This window comes from Rhinichthys klamathensis, unplaced genomic scaffold, assembly GCF_029890125.1.
Source record: "Rhinichthys klamathensis goyatoka isolate OS25496 unplaced genomic scaffold, OSU_Roscu_1.1 h1tg000430l_1, whole genome shotgun sequence".
NCBI lineage: Eukaryota > Metazoa > Chordata > Actinopteri > Cypriniformes > Leuciscidae > Rhinichthys > Rhinichthys klamathensis.
The window spans coordinates 416,012-436,260 of record NW_026606926.1 but is presented as its reverse complement, the minus strand read 5'-3'; the positions used below and the strand labels follow the sequence as shown (position 1 = coordinate 436,260).

The following is a 20,249-nucleotide window of genomic DNA, read 5'->3' as shown; positions in this document are numbered from 1 at the left end:
AGCAAATATCTACATTAATATATGGATTTTCCATGATCGTTCCTGGCTAAATATGTGGGTTACATCCTAGCTTGCTCACATGCTGTTTGTCTCCAGTTTAGTCTAGCCTAGACTGATAGCACTGAATCAGCTGATAAACGACGCTGACAAGATACAGTCCCTGCGCCACATGAAGACACACTCACACCTTTTTCCATTCTATTGTTTGTAGTACATACCTTTTTCTCCTTTCTCAGATTTCAACTCAAGGTGTTCATGAGGTATTAGGCTCAAAACTGGAAATACCTCTTCATACATGAATTTGATGCAATCCCACAGAGCATTGGTGTGAAACAGGGGCTCTATTTCTATGAGATGGACGAGTGAAGAAGTCCATTAACACCTGCAAATGGCCACAAAGAAAAAACACAAGGTGACTAACTAAACTGGGACGTTAGTAGCATTAGCTAGCTACAAATATCGTATGTCAACTATGAGAAGCTATGCTGACTTTTTCTCCTGTAAAACAAAAACAAATTTAGAATGTAACTTATACATTACAGTTACAGACCTTCGAAACGTGACATGGAAGGACGGGGTTGCCATACATCTGCATCAATGAATATCCATGAATTTCAGTCGGTCGAGTTTTCTGGATAAGAATTTGAAAACAAAACACACAAACAACAACAGTCAGTTCCGGTCCTCGAATTTGATTGGCTGAACGGCTGGGTCTGTTCATCGTTTGTGTCAGTGTTTGAAAGTTCGCGAAAGGTGGATTTGTGCTGGTGATTTAACACTTTTCTGCTTATATATCGGTGACGCCAGTAGGTGACGACAAATGATCTTTAATGAGTGAGACATTTTCTTAAACGATTCTTTTAAAACTACTGATTCATTCGGTTAAGTGAACCTTTCAAAAGAAAGATTCGTTCAAAAACATGAATTATGCTGCTTAGTTTCACGTGCTTTCGGAAATCTCCTACTTCCCAGTTGTGAAGTCGATTACGAGCTCATCGCATTCAAATTTTGTCCAATTTTAAATACGAATATTATTCCGCTAGCACTTGAAATCAGCTAAACAGACAATCATTAGAAACAAAACAGCACTAGGCAGGCCTACATCTGGCAATAGTGTGTCTAAAATAAGTGAAAGTTACAAAAAAATTACTTCTTGTTTACTGACCTGTTGTATAAAAGCAATAGCCTACTTGATATAGGCCTACAGAATAGGTCTACTCAATTATTTATTGTTTACTGGCCTATTTTATTTAAGCAATATCACACTTGTTAATTAGAACAAAAGCCTACTGTGAAATTACTGAAATATTTTGTTGAGATTGCACTTACAAAGGGCAATTTCTAGCCAATAGGCTAAAGTATTTTAGAGCTGAGCATAACAGACTTTATGAATTTCCATGACAGCCTATGCAATATTAACTTTCGTGACATTATCATTACACATATTTACAGTTAATTACTTAGTCAGAAAGGCAAGTCAGCTGAAAGTGGGTGTATCTACATTCCTTGCATTCTGACTTCTTTTACCTGAATTAGAGGTTAAGTGTTTAGATCAACAACCTCATTAGAGCTGAAACTAAAAACAAAGGTTTGTGTTACATTACATTATAGGAGCGGCTACAGTATTTACAGAAGCACTGTGGTACTATTACTCAAACATCAAATTTACAGATTGTAATTGTCAGGGTGAAAAGTGAAAAGAGAGACTAAAACAGTTAAACAACATGCAGTACAGCAGCCGTGTCGGTATGAAATGAGCACGAACGGAACTAGGCGGAATGTGCATTTGTTTTCCAGGTGGTTTCGACAGCGTCAAACTATTGCTGTAAATATCTGCGTGATGCGGTGAGTTTTGTGCCAGAACCCAGACCCCTGAGTAAGAGATGAGCTCAGAGGTTTTGTGTGCATGTGCGTTGATGAACATCAGTTCTGGATAATTTACATGTGATAAACAACTCTAATGTAAACCAGTCGGGCCCAGAGCTATGGTTCTGAAGCTCTCACGCATGCTTTTCCATACACACCAGCAGGGCCACATAAATCCCAAAAGGACTCAGGCAATGCCTCAATGCCTTGGATCTAAGATGAAACAAAAAAGGAAATTTCACACTGCATTACACTGTGTAGCTAAGATGAACTGGAAATATTTGAGTATTATGGGTAAAACAGCCTTTTGTTTACATGCCAGTGAGTTTGGAGTCTATTCCACACTGAACGTCCTGGAGAGATGAATAGGGAACATGGAAGCATCTCACTATTTAGACTGTGATATTCAGAGAAAGCTGAAAGAACTTGTTTACCTCACACTTTCTCCACACAGCACATTGCTGTTACACAGCAGGCAAGAATCATTTTACAGCCTGATTTTTTCCCAAAGGAGCCTTTCCAGAGGCATCATTTCCCGAAAGCTATAATTATCCTTCTACTGCAGCAAATAATGATGAAAGAGAACAAGAAGGGGATGGAGACAAAGCGATACTTCAAAAAAAAGAATAAGAAACAGTGGCCTGCAATGACAAACAAAGCATGTATACTGGGAAAAGAACCAGTGTTAGTGTGTTAGCCAGGATTCATCTTTATTTGTATATGGTTCTGTGTAAACACATAGATGATTAGTTCCTTTTTAGCATGTGAAAACATCATGGGACTGGTTATAGCTCCATAGTTCAGAGTGCAGAGACACATTGCTAATATTGCTAACAGTGTCTAAGTAGACTTCAGAACTCATGTTCTGATAAAGACTCTTAACGAGAGTCTACCCAGCCACCAAGTCAAACCACACCACAGCACTTTCCAACCTGCCCCAATATTATCTTCAGTCTGAGTCTGCAAACAGGAGCCTGCCCCCATACCAAGCATCAAACTCATTTGCTTCCAGCCTACAAAGAAAGATGGCAGCCATTAATCTAAACATAAATCAGATTTAAACCATAGCGCAGGGTTTCCCAATTACAACACACTAAACCAAGGAAGAAATGTTATAATGGCAGAGATTTGTTAAGTCTGTGCTATAAACCAAACAAATGTGTAAAAGAGAGTGTTATGTTCGAAATGAGATACTAATTTACCACTCACTGATACAGTGCAGATTTGACTGGATACTGCCTGCTGTTGTCACCTCATAAGCTCAGTTGTCTACTTTTTAGTACAGTTTAGTTGAGTTAAGTTTAGTTTATTTCATTTATTTAACAGGCACCGCACAACACAAATGTTGTGCCAGAATTAGATATCTAATTTGCATCTGTAGTCCCTGAGCAGGATGTGTGTTCTGCTGCATGCTACATATTTTAACAAATGTGGTCATCTGTAAGGAAGTAGAATAGTAGTAATCAGGTTAGAATAGCATTAGTCAGGTTTCCATTCACATAGGAATTGGGATATTGCATAATGATGCTGGATGGATATGGATAAAATTTGCTATATGTACATTAAAAAACATTCTGCAATAATACTCTACAATGGAATCAGATTCAAATTTGGTCATCTGGGTATTCCACGCATACATACAATTTCCATGTAGTGCACACAGTACATACTAGTCTATGAGTAGAACGAATAGTACATGACAAATGATACAGCATTAGTCAGGTTTCCATTCACATACCTTTATGCAAATTGGGATATTGCATAAAAATGAGGGATGGATGTGGATTAGATTTCCAAAATGTGCATAAATGCAAACATATTCTGTAAGAAGGCTTGTACATAAACTACAATGGAACCACATTTAACAAATAAATTCTTAAATGTACTCTAAAAAAAACCTGAATAGTTTGTCAAGATGATTGACTACTTTTACCTCCCAAAACGACCGACCTCATCACTTCCAGAATTACAGAAAACATGAAGTGCATCAGAGCATTTTGTTTGTCCACTCTAAATATCAAGTGATTTATTTTATAAAGGAGTACAATGACTTCAACTTTCATTTCCATTTTGCACCAATTTTCTCTGGAAGTGACTATTTTGTTCACATGAACACGGAGGGTGCAAACCTTTGCTAATTATTTTTGATTAGCATACTGTCCTGCATATTTTGGCAAATATAGTAGCTCATCCATACTGCATACAGAAAACTTAACATTAACATTATAAATGCTATTACTGGATTAGTAAGAATATGCTATTCCATATTTCCATAGCACATAGCATGACACTGAGCTAACTGCAGGGCCACATGTTGACACTGAGAGGAGGAGTTAAAGGATGGGAGGAGGTTCAGGAAAAATATACGTCCAACATGAAGGAGTGAAATTGCATGGATGAGTGGAAATGACTGGGTACAGTTTCAGGTTAGAATCACACACCTGGACCTCCTCATAGAGGTGTAAGCACAAGGCGCACAACCGTTCTTTTGTGCGAAATGCCTGAATTCTGTCACGGCCGTGAGAAAACATTCACTCCGCTGTGTGTTTGGGTCACTTACATTCTACATGCTCCTCGGCAACACATTTCTGCAGTTCCCTGTAAATTCAGTTGTTTTCAATTTACTACTTGTTATGAGAAGATGGTTATCAGAGAGATTAAAACAACAGGGCAGGATATGCAGATGCAAATCTTATCACAAACCCATCGCAGCTTACAGAGTTTATTTCCTGGGCGGAAAATAGGATATTTACCCCATCCCATCATGCACTGCAGATTGCAACAATGCAAGACACAGAGCAAATGTGTTGGATTGGACCTCTGAAAGAGGATTTCCTGCTATGTTATGCTGGGAATTTATGCACAAGGCCTTTCCCCGCTAAGGAATTTTTTTGAGAATGTCAGTGCTAAAAGTGATTAAAAAAAAGAGAAGTAAACACACAACGACAAAATGATAAAAGCCAACATGAGCCAACAAGTCTTGCTGACAAAAGGAGATCCAAGTAATCTTAATTTATCATCCACAATGAGCATGTATACAGCAATGGATGGATCTGTATTTATTAACTTCTCTCAATAGTAGCTCTAAAACTGGCCATACAGTTTAGTCTGTCACCAGTCCAACCCACAACACAAACTTATTGTCGTAAGTGATTTTTATGGAATGTAATTCTAAAATCCTTTTACTCGCTTCTTACACAGATGCAAGCCATAAAAAGACTTTTTCATTGGAAACATATGAAAAACATTGGCTTGGACAAGACAGTGGTAGGTTCTAACATGCAAAAATGTGACACCAAACTCAGATCATGGTGCAAATACGCAAATGTTTCTTTTCCTGTTTTGCAGACAGTCAGTTTTTTGTAACTCAAATGCTGTGCATGTATTAGCCAAATAACATAAACTAATGTTAACAATATATATTTTTCAGTCAAAAACAAGAAAAACAATTACTATCCTGATTTGCACCTTAAAGGTACAATGAGTAATTAATATTCAATGCAAAATGCAAAAATTTTCAGTTGCCAAGAAATGCTCTCAGTCATGAATAATTTATTCTACGGACGAAAATGTCCAATAACAGGGGTTAACAAGATCAAATGAGTAGAATTTCCAGTAGGCTGGTCATGTGATCTCAAAATGGCTGCCCCCATGAGGGACCCACTGCATATAATATAAAGACTCGATTGGGGAAAGTTACTTTCAAACGTAATGTTACAATATAGTGCGTTGCTCCCTAAAAAGGAACTAATTGTGTTACTTGAAAAGTAATGTTACGTTACTTTAAAAAAAAATCTCACTTGGACTGGGCTTTTTTGTTTGTTTTTTAATGACAAAAAATATATATATTTTGGCAAATGTAAAGGCGCTTTCACGTCAAACATGGAATCAATGGCTGAATCCAAAATCGCCCCCTAAACCCTCAATCACTATTCCACGTTAGTCCACTAATACAGTTCACTTAAAGGAGTGAATGAAACTGACTGAGCGAATTCAGACAGCCGTTGAGCGTACATTGACTGTTGACTCATTATTGCCGTGCAATATATATGGGATTGAATGAGTGCATTCCACTATGGTTTCAGACACCACTACAAATGGCCGTCCCTTCAAATAATGCCCTATTTGAGGGTATAGGGGACGATTTCGCATTCAGCCAATAAGCCTCAGGCTTATTAAGGTAACCAAATTCACAGGACACAGCTCAATCAAATGAAACATTTCATTGCAGATTTGCATGATATTCTGAGATTGCAGTTCGCTGTTTTTATTAATTTTGAGGAATACTGAATCTGTTTTTGTACAAGTGAGATGAGTAGATGCTCACATTTAGTCAACAATATCCATCATGTTCACACAGCGCCTCTGCACTTACTCCTGATTTCTCTCAACATGAGGACAGGAGAGCTGTCAGTCAATACATAAGAGAACAAAGTAACCTGCATTACTTATTTGAAAAAGCAACTCAGATATTTTTGGTAAATTTAAAAGTACCCTAATGTGTTACTTAGTTACTTGAAAAAGTAATCTGATGACGTACCTCGCGTGATTGTTTAAATGCCTGAAACAGTGCCAGGAGTGTCACACATGTTATACTTGCTAGAACAGACAGTACAACAATGTTGTTATAAAGTTTCATAAAGTTGTTTGTTCACAAAATCTCTGCTAATGACACTGTCACCTGTCGATTTGTTCACAAAGTACACTTAGTTTCTCTCAAGAATGACATTGTGGCAGATGACAAATTACCAGCATTAAGTTTAAAGGCAGGAAATGTGAAGAAATGACTGTTTAGTCTCACACGTTTAGTGGCTTGTGAAAACACCATTTAGCTGCTGTCTTCCACTGATAAATGGCTGAATTCCAAGTATTAATTTGGGTACTGTTGAAAAAACAAAAATGAATCGAAAGAAATAGTCATGTTCGATTAGTTAACTTTACCCTCTCTTTGTGCCTGCAGGCTGTTTAGTATGCCTAGTTTTTTTGTTGACTTTTGGTTGTGACGGTAATCTCAGGGATATAACCACGGAATATGGTGTCTTCCCAAACCTACACTTTCTCAGAATATGACTCATGACCTCAAAATTGTTTTGAACTGAAAATCAGAAAAGCCTCAGGCTGAAACTAGAAAAAAGAGAAGTGGGAATTTTATACTCTCCTGCCATTCCCCCAAAACCCCAAAAGCAAAGAGACAACCCATTTGCCTATAAAGAACAGTTTGTTTAAAAGGACACAATGAACAGTACAGTCCCTTTATCCAAAGTCCAGCAAAGGATCTCCAGACCACGGCATGCAAGACGACAGCTGACCATCCCAGCCATCCCGGGACCTCGCAGAACACAGGGTGAGGAGGAGCAGTGGGTTCACAAGGGACATGACCTAATACAGGGGGGTAAAACTAGGTTTAAGAATTAAGGGGAGGGTATTATGAACAAGTCTGGGCAGGTCGACTGCAGACAGACTTGCCCTACAGACCAGCAGGAGGTTAAATTTCAGTTTAGGGATTATAATATCAGACACTCTCCCAGAATTTTGATTTGCTTAGCATGGACTAGACAGATTGAGTCTAAGTCAACTCAATTGAGCTAACAAAAAAAAAGCCTATATCAACACCCTCTCTGCTGATAAACACATGTATAACCAATGTACAAGTGTCATAACCACAAAGATAAATATATTACCATAGTAAAAAAAAAGCCAGTCAGCATCGCACAAATGATCTCACGACAAAATCAATATGAACCGTAATCTTAAAAGCCATTAGGCTACTAGTAGAAGATAACTTGAATAGGCTACACGGGGACACACACACTCGGCTGTTAAAGTTGAGAAATGCAAAGTAAACATTTGTGCATTGTGACATTTATGGCCCATGGCAGGACTCAAGTCATCTGAGTAGAAGGTCTCGCGAGAGATGCGTGCAGTACTGAACGAATGTGTTTGTTTTTCCATTACGCACAGTACAGACGCGATCAACGAGTTGGGCAACAGCGGCCTCTTGTGCTCATCTTAAATATTTTTAAACATGCACAACGAGACAATGCACTATCCTTGCGATTAACCCTTTCCAAGGGACTTTCTAATATAAGGGTGTTTATAGACTTGTTTATCGCAAGGACATTACATCTAGCATAAAAACATGTGTAATAAACACATCCGAAACAAACATAGCCTACTTTATTGTATGTTCAGTCAAGTTGTAATTGTATGCAGACCGTGAGAAATATTTTGGATTTAATATATACATACACCTTGTTTTGAACAAATTATTTTAAAATGTAATTTCAAACAAAAATGTCATCACAAACTGCAATTAAACTACATAATTTAATAAATTATATTTTTAAACTGTAATATACATTTAATTAAATAAATAGTAACACTTCAAATAATGTTAAAGAAATGAGACCTCATTGTAATGTATTAACTAACATTGAGCAATACATTTGTTACAGCATTTATTCATCTTTGTTAATGTAGTTAAAAACAGTGTCGTTCATTGTTAGTCCACAGTGCATTAATGATAAATACAACATTTGATTTTAATAATGTATTAATGTTGAAATTAAGATTGATTAATCAATATAGAAGTATTGTTCATTGACAGTTCCTGTTAACTAAAGCATTTACTAATGTTAACTAATGAAACCTTATTGTAAAGTGTCACCAAAAAAATAAAAAAACTATATGAACCTGACCTGGAGCTAGTAGCCTACATGTAAACGTTTTAAAGGGACTTCTAGTTGAATAAAAACACCCATAAAGTCAGCTAAACGTATGCATATGTAAAGATCAATTTATACGGAGATGAGCTATAATGAAAACCACATTACAAAAACTCATAAGTTTAATAATGGTAGATGTGGAAACAATTTTTTTTTTTAAATCAGAACGTGTCGAAACATACAAACCTGTCAGCATTCTGACACCATCAGATGCATGCTGTAAGCTTACTTTCCTCCAATAATAACAATAACAGAAAACCTGTTTTAACCTGGGTTTAAAATTAGCAGAAGCCTAATTTCTGAGAGACTAGTTTTAATAGAGGTAAACATCCTAAGCATTGGTACTAACTTAAACAGCTAGGCCAGCTGCAAACTTAAAACCGCATTCACAACTTTACTTGATGCACAAATGAAGCCATCACAGAAGTGAACTGCACATTTTTATTTCAGGCACAAGAGGGAGCAATTTTGGCCTAAACGCCTTCTAGGCGGAGTCAGTGTTCAACTGATTCACTCACAGTATTCCACAGACAAACACGCAGATTAGCACAGATACACCCAAAACCTCAACAAGGCCACCAAGTCATTTTAAAGTGCTCAACATGTCAAGTATTACCAGAAAGAAAAAGAAAATCCTCCATTCTTGCAAAGCGATGCGTTTGTTCAACGACCCAAAAAACAGAGGCACCATGTTGCAGACTTTCGTATGGCTGGGAAACCTCTCATCTAAAATGAACAGGAGTGAATACAGGGCCATCTAACAAACACCAGAAGACGTTTCTGAACTGATTTCAGTTTAGTGCACAATACAGCTACTTTGGGTTACGGGTTTGTGCACCCAAGTACACAGTAAAGACTTTCAAAACACTGAAAGAAAGAAAAAAATATAAGTATATTAAATAATGATAATAATCAAATAAAAAGAACAACCCAGGTAAACCCATGTAAACGTTCACCAGCAAAACATCCTACATTAGCTTTAACACTGGCTTTTGTACTATTGAACATCTTTCAAACATGCAGTTGCACCATGCGTAACCAAAAGCGCAATAAAGTGCAGAGTAGCTTTCAAAGAACATCCAAAACGCCCCATCCTCCCTTTTTGTGGCCATTTAGAGAGATGTTCAGTCCTGGTACAGCAAGAAACCAGAGAAAGTGCTGTACTTCCAGCTGCTGCCGTAGATGGCGCCGCGGTGAAGCCGCAGCCACACCTGGTCACCCTGGAACAGCTGGAGGACAGCGTGATTACTGGCAGTCTCGTGGTCCGGAGCGCCGTCATTGGCATACGCGGACACCATCACCTCTTCGTTGCGCATGAGGTTGATGTACAGGGGCACGCTGATGGCAAGCTTCAGGATGTGGAAGATGAAGACGTAAGTGCCGGCAGCAGGACAGGTGAAACGGCCGCTGGTCGTGTCGAACATTTCGCCGAGGTTGGTGTGCAGCAGTTCGAAGGCGATCGGCTGATCCAGAGTGCCAGGGGCGAAGTTGGCCGCGCGGGCGGCGGAGAAAGCCACACGCAGTTGGTTGAGTGGGTACACGTGTACGGGCATCATAGTGTGTGGGCCCTGGGGTGTGATGGGCACTTCCATTGGCGGGATGGAGAGAGTGTCACTGATTCCTGAGTCGAGCGGATACGCACCCTCCCGGTCTGGGCTGCTCACCTGAGAAGAGTCACTCCAACCAGCTTAAAGAGGGGAAGAGACAAAGACAGACCATCACTTTGATCTATTATGAGCCATTCCTCACCAGTGTTTGGGAAAGTTACTTTTAAATATAATGCATTAAAACATTGCTTTACATCCTAAAAAAAGTAACTAAATGCATAGTAAGTAATGCATTGCGTTCCTTTCTCACCTGGGCTGGCGTTTTTTTTAATTATTTTTTAATAAAAAAAAAAGTTCTTATTTGAAAAACTAACTCATATTTTGTTGCAAATTTAAAATGAATGCTTTACTAGTTACTTGAAAGTAATTGGGTTGCATAACTTGCATTACTTGTAAAGCATCACCCTCAACACTGTTCCTCAGTATTAGAAAATACCAGTATGGGAGATTGCTCATACCATTGCTCCTTTGAGTTGCTGTGCCTCCACCTCGTTTGAAGCTCTGCTGATACCCGTTTTCCTATTGGTAAAACAATCACAACTGACCCAGTATAATATATAAACTAAAATATTGCCTACAACACAATGAAAACAAACTTACTTAATTTAGCCGTTTATATAACAAATGGCATTAGTAACCCTGACCTATAACAAAGTAAACTAAAAGCATAAATATATTATATAATAATGCCTACAGCACAAAATAAATATAAAAATGTACTGTTTGTTCTTTATATAATACAACTAATCTGCAACTTTAAATAAAAAACCTAAACATTACCAATAATATTATATATATATATATATATATATAAACACAATGCCTACAACACAAAGTGAATATACATTATTTATTTGCTTAGTGTCAACACAAAACTAAAGTAAATCAGTAAAAACAAACTTACTCTAGACACATAAAAGGCAGATCCAGGGTCTCTGTGTGTCTGGGATATGAAGCCCCCTCCTGGAGAACGCACATTCACTCTGTAGGCCTCATAACCACCTGGAAATCAGTCAGAAGGAAAGAAAAATGCAGGTTTTATACTATTAATCCAGGTCTGCTTCAAATTGCAAAGATAACAAAGAGTATAGTAAATAATGCAAGAACAAGAGAACTCATGCATTGGCTCGGTGTTAAATTTTTGAACAGAAAATACACCACCATTACGTGATCTGTACACAATACGAATAAAAAAAAGAAAGAAAGCGTAACAGAGAGTGAAGGAGACCGAGGAAGAGGAAGGTACCTCTGTAGCCACCAGGTGATCTGTATGAGTGACCCAAACCCCTGCCTGCACGCGTCATACCTCTCGCTGTACCACGGGGGTAGCAGGACTGACTCAGACGAGACTGTGGCTGAGGGGTAGAGAATACGTGACCACCTGTACTGACCGGACACTCCAGCTGGTACTGGCCTTCTGCAAAAACACGCATGATTAGAGAGGCAAAATCTAACAGTCTGAGAGTGCGAGTGTCACTAATCTGTAGGTCAAGTTTTACCAATCTGTAGGTCATCTTCAGGTAGGTTGAGTTCAGGTGGCGTCTGGGTGCTGGCGGTGGAATAACTCTGGGTTTTGGCTGACGTGTAACTCAGATGCATAGACTCAGAGAACCCACTCTCATCCGACTTCATCCCCGAGCTCTCACTGATTGGCAAAGATGCCACATTAAACACCTGATGAGGAGAGGAGAGGCTTCAGATAGGATGTTATGCATTAAATAAATGGAAGCATATGGAGACAAACATTATACTCACAGAGTGGATGTTGTGGAAGTTGTTTTCTGCACTGATGGATCGGTGACTAGGTGGGGTTGTAAATGTCTGCGCAACCACAGAGGTTGATACTCCATTGCATAACATCTGCTTTCCTGCCTGACACATACAAAAAATAAGGTCAATCCCAAACAAGGTTTTAAAAGCACTGGATGGTCATTTCCATGGCCCCACATGACATCTCCAGTCATTTAAACTTCCACTTGAAGCCACAAAGTCTTCTAAATCTCCAGAGCTCAAGGTTAGAAACTTTTAAAAATCGCTTTCTTGCAAGGCTGCAAATGTAAACTTAAAACTCTGTCTGAAACAGATAATTACCTTAGAATTTAAAAATATTGATTTGGCTAAATAAGGAATTTAGGCACCACAACAGTGTACAGTATAAAAACTGCCATTCATTTTGATATTTGGTAAAGATTAGACTATTGGGATTTTAAAGATTAACTTTAAGTGAGCGTTAGATTAAGGCAAAAGTAATCTAAACGTAAAAAGTGGAAATAAGAATATTAAATATCCAAATCAAATGTACGCAACTAAAACCTCTAAATAACATTTTTAAACCTTAAAGGAACACTCCGACTTTTTGGGACTTTAGCCTATTCACCTTATCCCCCAGAGTTAGATAAGTCCATACATACCTTTTTCATCTCCGTGCGTGCTATAAGTCTGTTTGACGCACCCACCGCTAGCCTAGCTTAGCACAAAGACTGGATGTAAATGGTTGCAGCTAGCATACTAATCCAAATAAGTGACAAAATAACGCAAACATTTTCCTATTTACATGTTGTGATTTGTGAAGGCGAAGCACTGCTACTTGGGCGGAGTAATAACCGCAGCACCTGAGACGCGCCGTGGTGAGGAGCAGAGAGTTCGTTCAGAGTTTGGGTACGGTACGTCTCAGGTGCTGCGGTTATCACTCCGCCCAAGTAGCAGTGCTTCGCCTTCAGAGAATATAGTTCCCAGTATTTATACTGTTAAAATATGTCTGTGTCTCATGTGACGTAGTTTTTTGTACACTCTGTGACTATACAAATCACAACATGTAAATAGGAAAATGTTTGCGCTATTTTGTCACTTATTTGGATTAGTATGCTAGCTGCAACCATTAACATCCAGTCTTTGTGCTAAGCTAGGCTAGCGGTGGGTGCGTCAAACAGACTTATAGCACGCACGGAGATGAAAAAGGTATGTATGGACTTATCTAACGCTGGGGGATAAGGTGAATAGGCTAAAGTCCCAAAAAGTCAGAGTGTTCCTTTAAATTTGAACCTTCAAATCTCAAATAATAAATCCCCAGTTCAATCTCTGTAAGGTTTAGGAGCGCTCCGTTTAGCATGAATGAGAATTATTTGTCCGTGAAGTTCTTACCTGTACAGTGCCTTGATTTTCTAGAGGGACTGAGATGGAGGATCCCCTGCGGTACAGTGGAGGAGAGGTGAAGCCCTCACTTTGCTTCTAACAAACACAACAGATACCATTATAGCATATTTAAGATTACAAGCCTACTTTTTGGTATCTTACATTCAATAACTGTACCATCACACAAAAAAAACCTTTACATGTGGCTTATCTTCATGGTGTAGATCCAGGTCAGAGCTGGTTATAGAATGGTCTCCATTTGACAGACAGCCTTTACCCTCGCCAGACAGCAGGATCTGTAAAGGAGTGCTCTGAAGATCACAACATGTCATATTAGGCGGTTGGTCAGACAGAATGCTGACCTCATGTTTTTATTGTTATACACAAAATAAGCTCTCATATCAAGTCAAACATGCTCACCAGCTGGGACGGAGGCAGACTATCTGATGGGCTTTTTGGCAGTTCCCTTTGTGCTGCATGTTAAAAGCAACAGACTATCAATATCAGTTTAACACCATCCTAATCTTAAGGTGTAACTTAAAGGGATAGTTCACCCAAAAATTAAAACTGTCATTTATTACTCTCCCTCATGCCTAAATTAAATCCGTTCATCATATAAAGCGACCAAAACTCTTCAGAAAATTTGGACTGAACCACTATTCATATGGATTATTTTTAAGATCTCTTTATGAACATTTTGAAGTGTCAAAGTTGCGTAGCTGTCAATGGAGGGACAGAAAGCCGTCAGATTATCAAAAAGATCTTCATTTGTGTTCCAAAAATGAACGAAAGTCTTACGGGTTTGGAACGACATGAGGGCGAGTAATGACAGAATTGACATTTTTGGGAGAACCGTTTCTTCAATATGGAGCGCTCATGTACCAAGAGGAGTAGAGCAGCCTGGAGATGGACGGCATCTCTTTGCACGACCGTTTACAGGTGAAGTTTCTCCATCCAGATGAGACTCCTGCAAACAGAATAGAGGAAAAGTCTCCGAACACTTACTTTCTAAAAGATCTTGGTTTCAACCAAAATGGGAAAATTGAATTAAGTATCGTTGCGTTTTAATTTAAAAATCCCCTTTAATGCATGCCTGCATGAAGCTGAATGAGCCAGAGATCTGGTCCATTAGAGTCTCCAGCTGCTGTTTACGCTGAACAGGGTCTTGTGGTAACGGAGATGGAGAACTAAAGACTTCCACTGCGACAGGAGTCTGAAAGTATAAAGCATAAAAAGAATGATAAACATGCTTTAAAACAAATTTATGTTGGATCTAAATAACGCACCGATTTGGAGTCCTGCTCCACCTTGGTCTTCTTTTGACGTTTCTAGAAGACAAACATGTGAAGAGATTAAACGACCTTGTTACATATTAAACGGTTGCCCAACTGAGCTAATTGGCAACATACAAGATCAGTCGTATAAGCAGCAACATTTTTAATGGGTTTTAAAACTACAGTCCGCAAAATATTCCTCACAATTAAAAAAAATGTGCACTTTAAATTACATTTTTTTTATTAAAAAATAATATTGGGATATGGTGAGGTAAACGCTGTTATTTTGCAGATATTTTAATCATTTGTTCTGGCTGTATTTCCATTTCTCTTTATTCAGTATAAATTGGTCTGTATTCGTGAAAATATATAGCTGCCTTTGTATTTAAGCAAGTGGGATCATCCTACTTGGGGGTCCCACAAAAATAAAAATGAAAGGTTTTCACCTCCTTGGGGTCAACCGTGGGTCTCTTAAGGATGTCTGTAGTCTTGGGAATCAATCCTGCTGCCCCTTTCCATGGCTTCTGTATGGGGGACTGAGAGGATACAGGAGGATCAGAAAGCTCCATTTCCCATGAGTCCGGTGGCTCCCTTTCCTTCATAGCCAAAAAGTCATCCTTCCAGTTACGGGGCGAAGCCTTCTCATCCGGTCTACGCTCAGCGACGTTCGTTTCAGGTAGGTATCGTCTGTTAAGAAACTGCCATCATTCAGAAGTTACTGACCTGCTTGTGTTTCTCCAAAACACAGTTTATAGCGTTGAAGACTTAAGGATCAGCGTCACTTGTTTTTACCTCTTTGGGAGGCACTTCTTTTGAGCTCAGCTTCACCAGTGCTAAAACACAGAAATATAAATAGCATGTATTAGGGCAAAATAATGGCTGCTGAAATTATTAAAAACTGGATGTTAAAGCTGCAGTCCGCCTTTTTCCTCTTTGTCGCCATCTCTGTTCGAAATCTGCAATTGCATTTATTCGCAGAATTATCAACTTTACGTGAGTTGTACTTCAACACGGCACAGCGCGGATGAACACAATGTTTGAGGAGAGTGTGCAGCTGTCAGTCACCGCGCCGGTGTGGATACTGGCATTCAGAATCACAGATATTTCTTTTTGGAAGTATGACCAACATAAGAATTTTCACCTGAAAATGTAATCTGAACAAGTAAGAAACATCCACTTTTGTTCTGGTTCTGACAGTGCAGTAAATCGCGCTGATTAAATCTAAAAATCGCTTATCATATCACACAAAACCGTGCAAATGATACTTTGTTCTCAAATTGTTAATGTTAACAACGTCAGCATTGCGTGACTATGTAATGTCCTTCCGATACGTATCCTTGTTTTCGCATGGGTCCGGTTGCAGTCTCTTTTTCTGTAGCCACTCCGAAGTCAGAACGAAGTCTTTTGCATTTTACAACGGGTGAATCTGTTGTCACTGGTGATTGTCGTTTGAACCTTTCTGTATCCGCCATCAAATTGATAAGTTTAATTATATCAAGTGCTGTGAGAAAAGGCTAAATCTCCTCCAGCATCCTCACACGCAATATAGCCTACTAGCCGAGACTCCTCCTTTATGTGTACAGATGTGACGTAATGACGCAAAGACATGCTCGAATATCCCGCGGAAATCCACCAGTACCACTGGAGTTAAAAACATTATTACAAGCTTACCGCTTTGAATCGAGCTATGGCAAACAGATAGTTTTGAACACTGGCTGGTTATGCATTCTCAAATATGTATCTTGGATAATTTTTAAATCCAAAAAAAGTTACGGACTGCAGCTTTAAATTTGAATAAATCTCACTGGAGAGGTTACAAGGCCTAGATGGAGGGTCAGCCTTTACGGCCTCAGTCTTCTCTTGAATGTCAACTTTAGGAAGTGGTAGGTGGTCAAAAAAGCCACAGTCCACTAGCTGAAGTAGCTTCTCCTTCATGTGCTTATCTGTGGAAACATTCAAAACATTTTACTTTGAGCCTTCACAGCCCTATTCGTAAGGCTCAAACCCACCTTCATCAACACAAATATAAAAAAGGTTATTTTTGCTGAATTACACATACATAACACACAACATGCCTTGAAATAAATACGATATATTTACCATTATTAATGGTAATAAACAATATTTTGCGCAATGTATGCCCTCTAATTCTTTTTGAAAAATACTTTTTTATACCAGTGACTTGATAAAAATAAATCACTAGTATAAACAATTGGTAACAAAAACACTTAAAAACCTGCAATAACGTGACCTTATATAATTATAGAAGGAAAAAAAAAATACTGGCTTATTAGATAACACAGATGGAAAGCAATCAAATTAATTTGACAATCAGAGAATGAGCTAGAAACTCACATGTCGAGCCAGCAACTGGTCTTTCTTTCCCTTCCAGCAGCTCAGAGTAAACAATAGCAGCCTGTTCCATCTGATCCTCTAAACTAGAGCAGGAAACAACAGGAAGACCATAGCACATCAACAGGCTGAATAGACACCAAATACAGTACTGTGATAGCATTCAAAATAACCAGCACCCACAGATAGACATGTTGAGGACAACAGTCAAGCCAGTCATTATTGCACAATAAATGAGGGCTCTTGTATCATCCCAAAGGATTGAGGTTTTTTTTTTTTACTGTAAATTATCCCACTATTACACACCTAGCACATAAAATCAATATTTTTTCCCCATTTAACTTTTTTTAAATAACGAAAACGACTTTATTGGTAAAACAGACAAACAATATGGGAAATTAGTCTCCAGTAATAAAGTTTAGTACTATGCTTGATCACAGAATGTCATGTTTGACAAATCAGAATCAAGAATTCCAGAGAGCCATGTAAAAACGACACTGACGAGCACTTTGTATTAAAATCAAACATGTAAAAAAATAAAAAGTTGACTATAGTGCTCAGGTGTAGCACAAACCTCATCTTATGGTCTCGTTTGCATCCCAATAATGATGCCAGATCCAGCAAACTCTGTGTGTCCTTTGTGGTCAGGTGACGGGAATGTTGTCTGGCGTTGCAGAAGTTCCTCCGGACGTCCTCTCTCTGCAGACTGTGGAGGACGTATTGCACCTGGAGAATCAAGCTCAGACGCTTCCTCTCTTGTTCGATCCTCATGATCTTCTCTTGGCGAACAACCTTCCGCTGAGCCTTCAACAACTACGACAGAGAGCATCAGAAGATCCAGTGAACCATTCAGCACAATTCCATTCTGCGCAGTACTTTACAAATGCATAAGCCTTACATCTTGTGTGAGGGCACTAATGGTCTTCTGGAGCTCTTTGGCAAATGTAAGATTGTGGATGACCTCCTCATACTTCCCCACAGCATCCTACAACATTACCACACATCAGGGATCTTGAAACAATCCCCATTTCCCAAAATGCAGCACATAAAATAAATAAAATAAAAGACAAACGATTACCAGTTGGTCTTTATTTAGTTTTTCCCCCTTTTCCAGCCTCTCATTGTAGCTTTCCAGTTTCAGCTGTGAAAAAAAAACAAAAAAACTTTGTTTTGACAAGTCAGAAAGTCATTTGATGCTCTACGAGTAAAACAAAACAAAATCCATCTTACTATAATAAAACTCATTCTTTCATGCCATTTCTGCCCAAATAACATAATTAAGGCACCTTCTTTTTCTCAATGTTACGGATCTTGTGCTTGAGGCAGATGAGGCCGTCCTCGATGTACTTCTCGTAGCCGTAGTAGGTGGTCGCGGCCGGGTTAAGGGCGAGCTGGAGGGCGGTGAGCACTCGAGGGGACCCGGATTTAGGGCTGTCCAGGCCATCCTCCTTCTCCACGGTCAACTCTGAGGGAGTCAACGTCTCTATAGTCCGAGATGGTGACAGCTGAACCATGATCTTAGTCTCTCTGATAGACCGGGGAATGAATAGAAAGGTCACACTATTTATTGTGGAAATAAAAAGACAGACTCCTACATGTTCAGAATGGAATGGTAGATTACTTCTTAGTTACTAAATAATGTGCAGTATATACACCTTTATACTGCCCTAGGCTAGCAATACATGTCACAAACACAGTGGTCAAACTTTATACTGACACCTATTGGTATGAATGCAGCATCACAAACTCAGTTTATTTGCAGGCAATAGAGTTTGATAATATGGTGTCATGTGATCTCACATGCATCAATGGTTCAATGAATAACCTTAGTGGTTAATGAATAATGAATCAATGGTTAATGAATAACCTTAACCTTAATGGTTCAATGAATATGCATAGAACCTTTCCACTTCACAAAAGGTACTTGGTGGAAAAAGGTTATTCAGAATATTAAAATATTCTTCACACTAAGAATAAAATGGCATCACTGCGAAAAAAAACCTTTGGAACTGTATGTATAATCAGATTATATGTAAATTCCTCTGTGTTATTTTAGTATCATTGAGATACTGGCCTAGGCCTACTATAGTTTTAGTTAACGAAAATTAGAAAATGACAAACTTCATTTTTAGTGAACAAGCTAATTAAATATGTAAACTTTTAATGTATAATCGCTCTTTCGTGCCTGTACCACATAACCTTTTTTTCTCTTTAAAAAGCATGTATATAGTACCATATATAATGTATCCTTGTTTATCGTAAGGAGTTCAGTAACAATACTGGAAAAGGAAATATCAGCAGACATATTGAGAAGTTAGGCATGAAAAGCATAGCCTGAACATAGCCTACTGTATGATAACTGCATCATAAGCTAAAGTCTGCCCATGTGTCTGGACATTCGCCAGTGCTCACCAACCATGACATGGCATTTACATGATAGACTGACAAATGCAACAACAAAAGGCGAATCAAGCCCCGGAAATCACCATGTAAACCGTAATAATTTACTGTCAGCCATTTACAAATATTCAATAGAACGTCAAATGCAATTCTGGCGTCCATAAGCATAGGTTATGCATCCAGCATACCACCAAATCAAGCAACAATAACTTGCATTTCTAAAAGAGCAGCTGCAATATTGTAAATCGCAACTTTGAAAGCATTTATCTGACACGAGTTGGATGCTTTCCAGAATAATCCTCCACAAACAGTGTCGACGGGGTGCCACCACCCAAAATGCACGCGCAGAGAACGCAAATAAGTTGCTAGAGGACGAATAAAAGCACAGATGCATGTGACAACATAACTCGCAGATATCTCACCGACCTCATGCGTCTCTGCCGGTGAGTGAGTTTGTTTGCTGCGATTCAGATCGTTAGGATGACTTGGGTGGGAAGGCTGCACATTTAGAGTCAAAAGCAAAAATGAGATAGCCTTTCGGTGAGCTGGAGGAAAGACGAAATAAAGCGATAGGTAAACAGAGAGGACAGACAGCAGCAGCCTCTCACATTTTTATGCCCTCAGAGAAGAGGAAACCCATCAGCTCAGCTGGAGGAGCAATCATGACGTCACACAGCCAAACACAGACAGACAGTCCCCTCGCGCAACCTCAGCACTCTCTAACCTATCTATCTATCTATCTATCTATCTATCTATCTATCTATCTATCTATCTATCTATCTATCTATCTATCTATCTATCTATCTATCTATCTATCTATCTATCTGAGATTGTTTACTTGACTTCCCTTCATGCTCTAAAATGGGTTCAAATAATGATATTTATGGTGTGTC

General features: G+C 38.8%; 1 protein-coding gene across 3 annotated transcripts; it reads right to left on the bottom strand.

The window, feature by feature from the left end:
- Positions 1-9,018: 9,018 nt before the first annotated feature.
- caprin2 (caprin family member 2) lies at positions 9,019-20,017 on the bottom strand. 3 transcript variants are annotated; one of them, XM_056235774.1, is made up of 21 exons: positions 19,783-20,017; positions 18,243-18,483; positions 18,035-18,097; positions 17,855-17,941; positions 17,531-17,769; positions 16,960-17,042; positions 16,410-16,547; positions 15,397-15,437; positions 15,051-15,302; positions 14,617-14,658; positions 14,424-14,543; positions 14,213-14,297; positions 13,751-13,803; positions 13,531-13,641; positions 13,340-13,426; positions 11,954-12,070; positions 11,698-11,872; positions 11,445-11,615; positions 11,103-11,200; positions 10,657-10,717; positions 9,019-10,278 (listed from the first exon to the last, which is right to left on the bottom strand). In XM_056235774.1, the coding sequence occupies exons 1-21, from the start codon at positions 19,785-19,787 to the stop codon at positions 9,716-9,718; spliced, it is 2,832 nt and encodes a 943-aa protein (XP_056091749.1). In that variant the 5' UTR covers positions 19,788-20,017; the 3' UTR covers positions 9,019-9,715. The 3 variants fall into 3 exon arrangements, with proteins under 3 accessions (XP_056091749.1, XP_056091751.1, XP_056091750.1); XM_056235776.1 differs by having other exon boundaries at positions 11,505-11,615; XM_056235775.1 differs by having other exon boundaries at positions 13,531-13,626.
- Positions 20,018-20,249: the final 232 nt, after the last annotated feature.

Coding starts and splice junctions, on each gene's coding strand:
- caprin2 (XM_056235774.1), bottom strand. Junction 17,043..17,530: donor AAACGAGACCATAAGATGAG/GTTTGTGCTACA, acceptor TTCCTGCTCTAG/TTTAGAGGATCAGATGGAAC. Junction 15,438..16,409: donor TAGGCCTTGTAACCTCTCCA/GTGAGATTTATT, acceptor TCTGTGTTTTAG/CACTGGTGAAGCTGAGCTCA.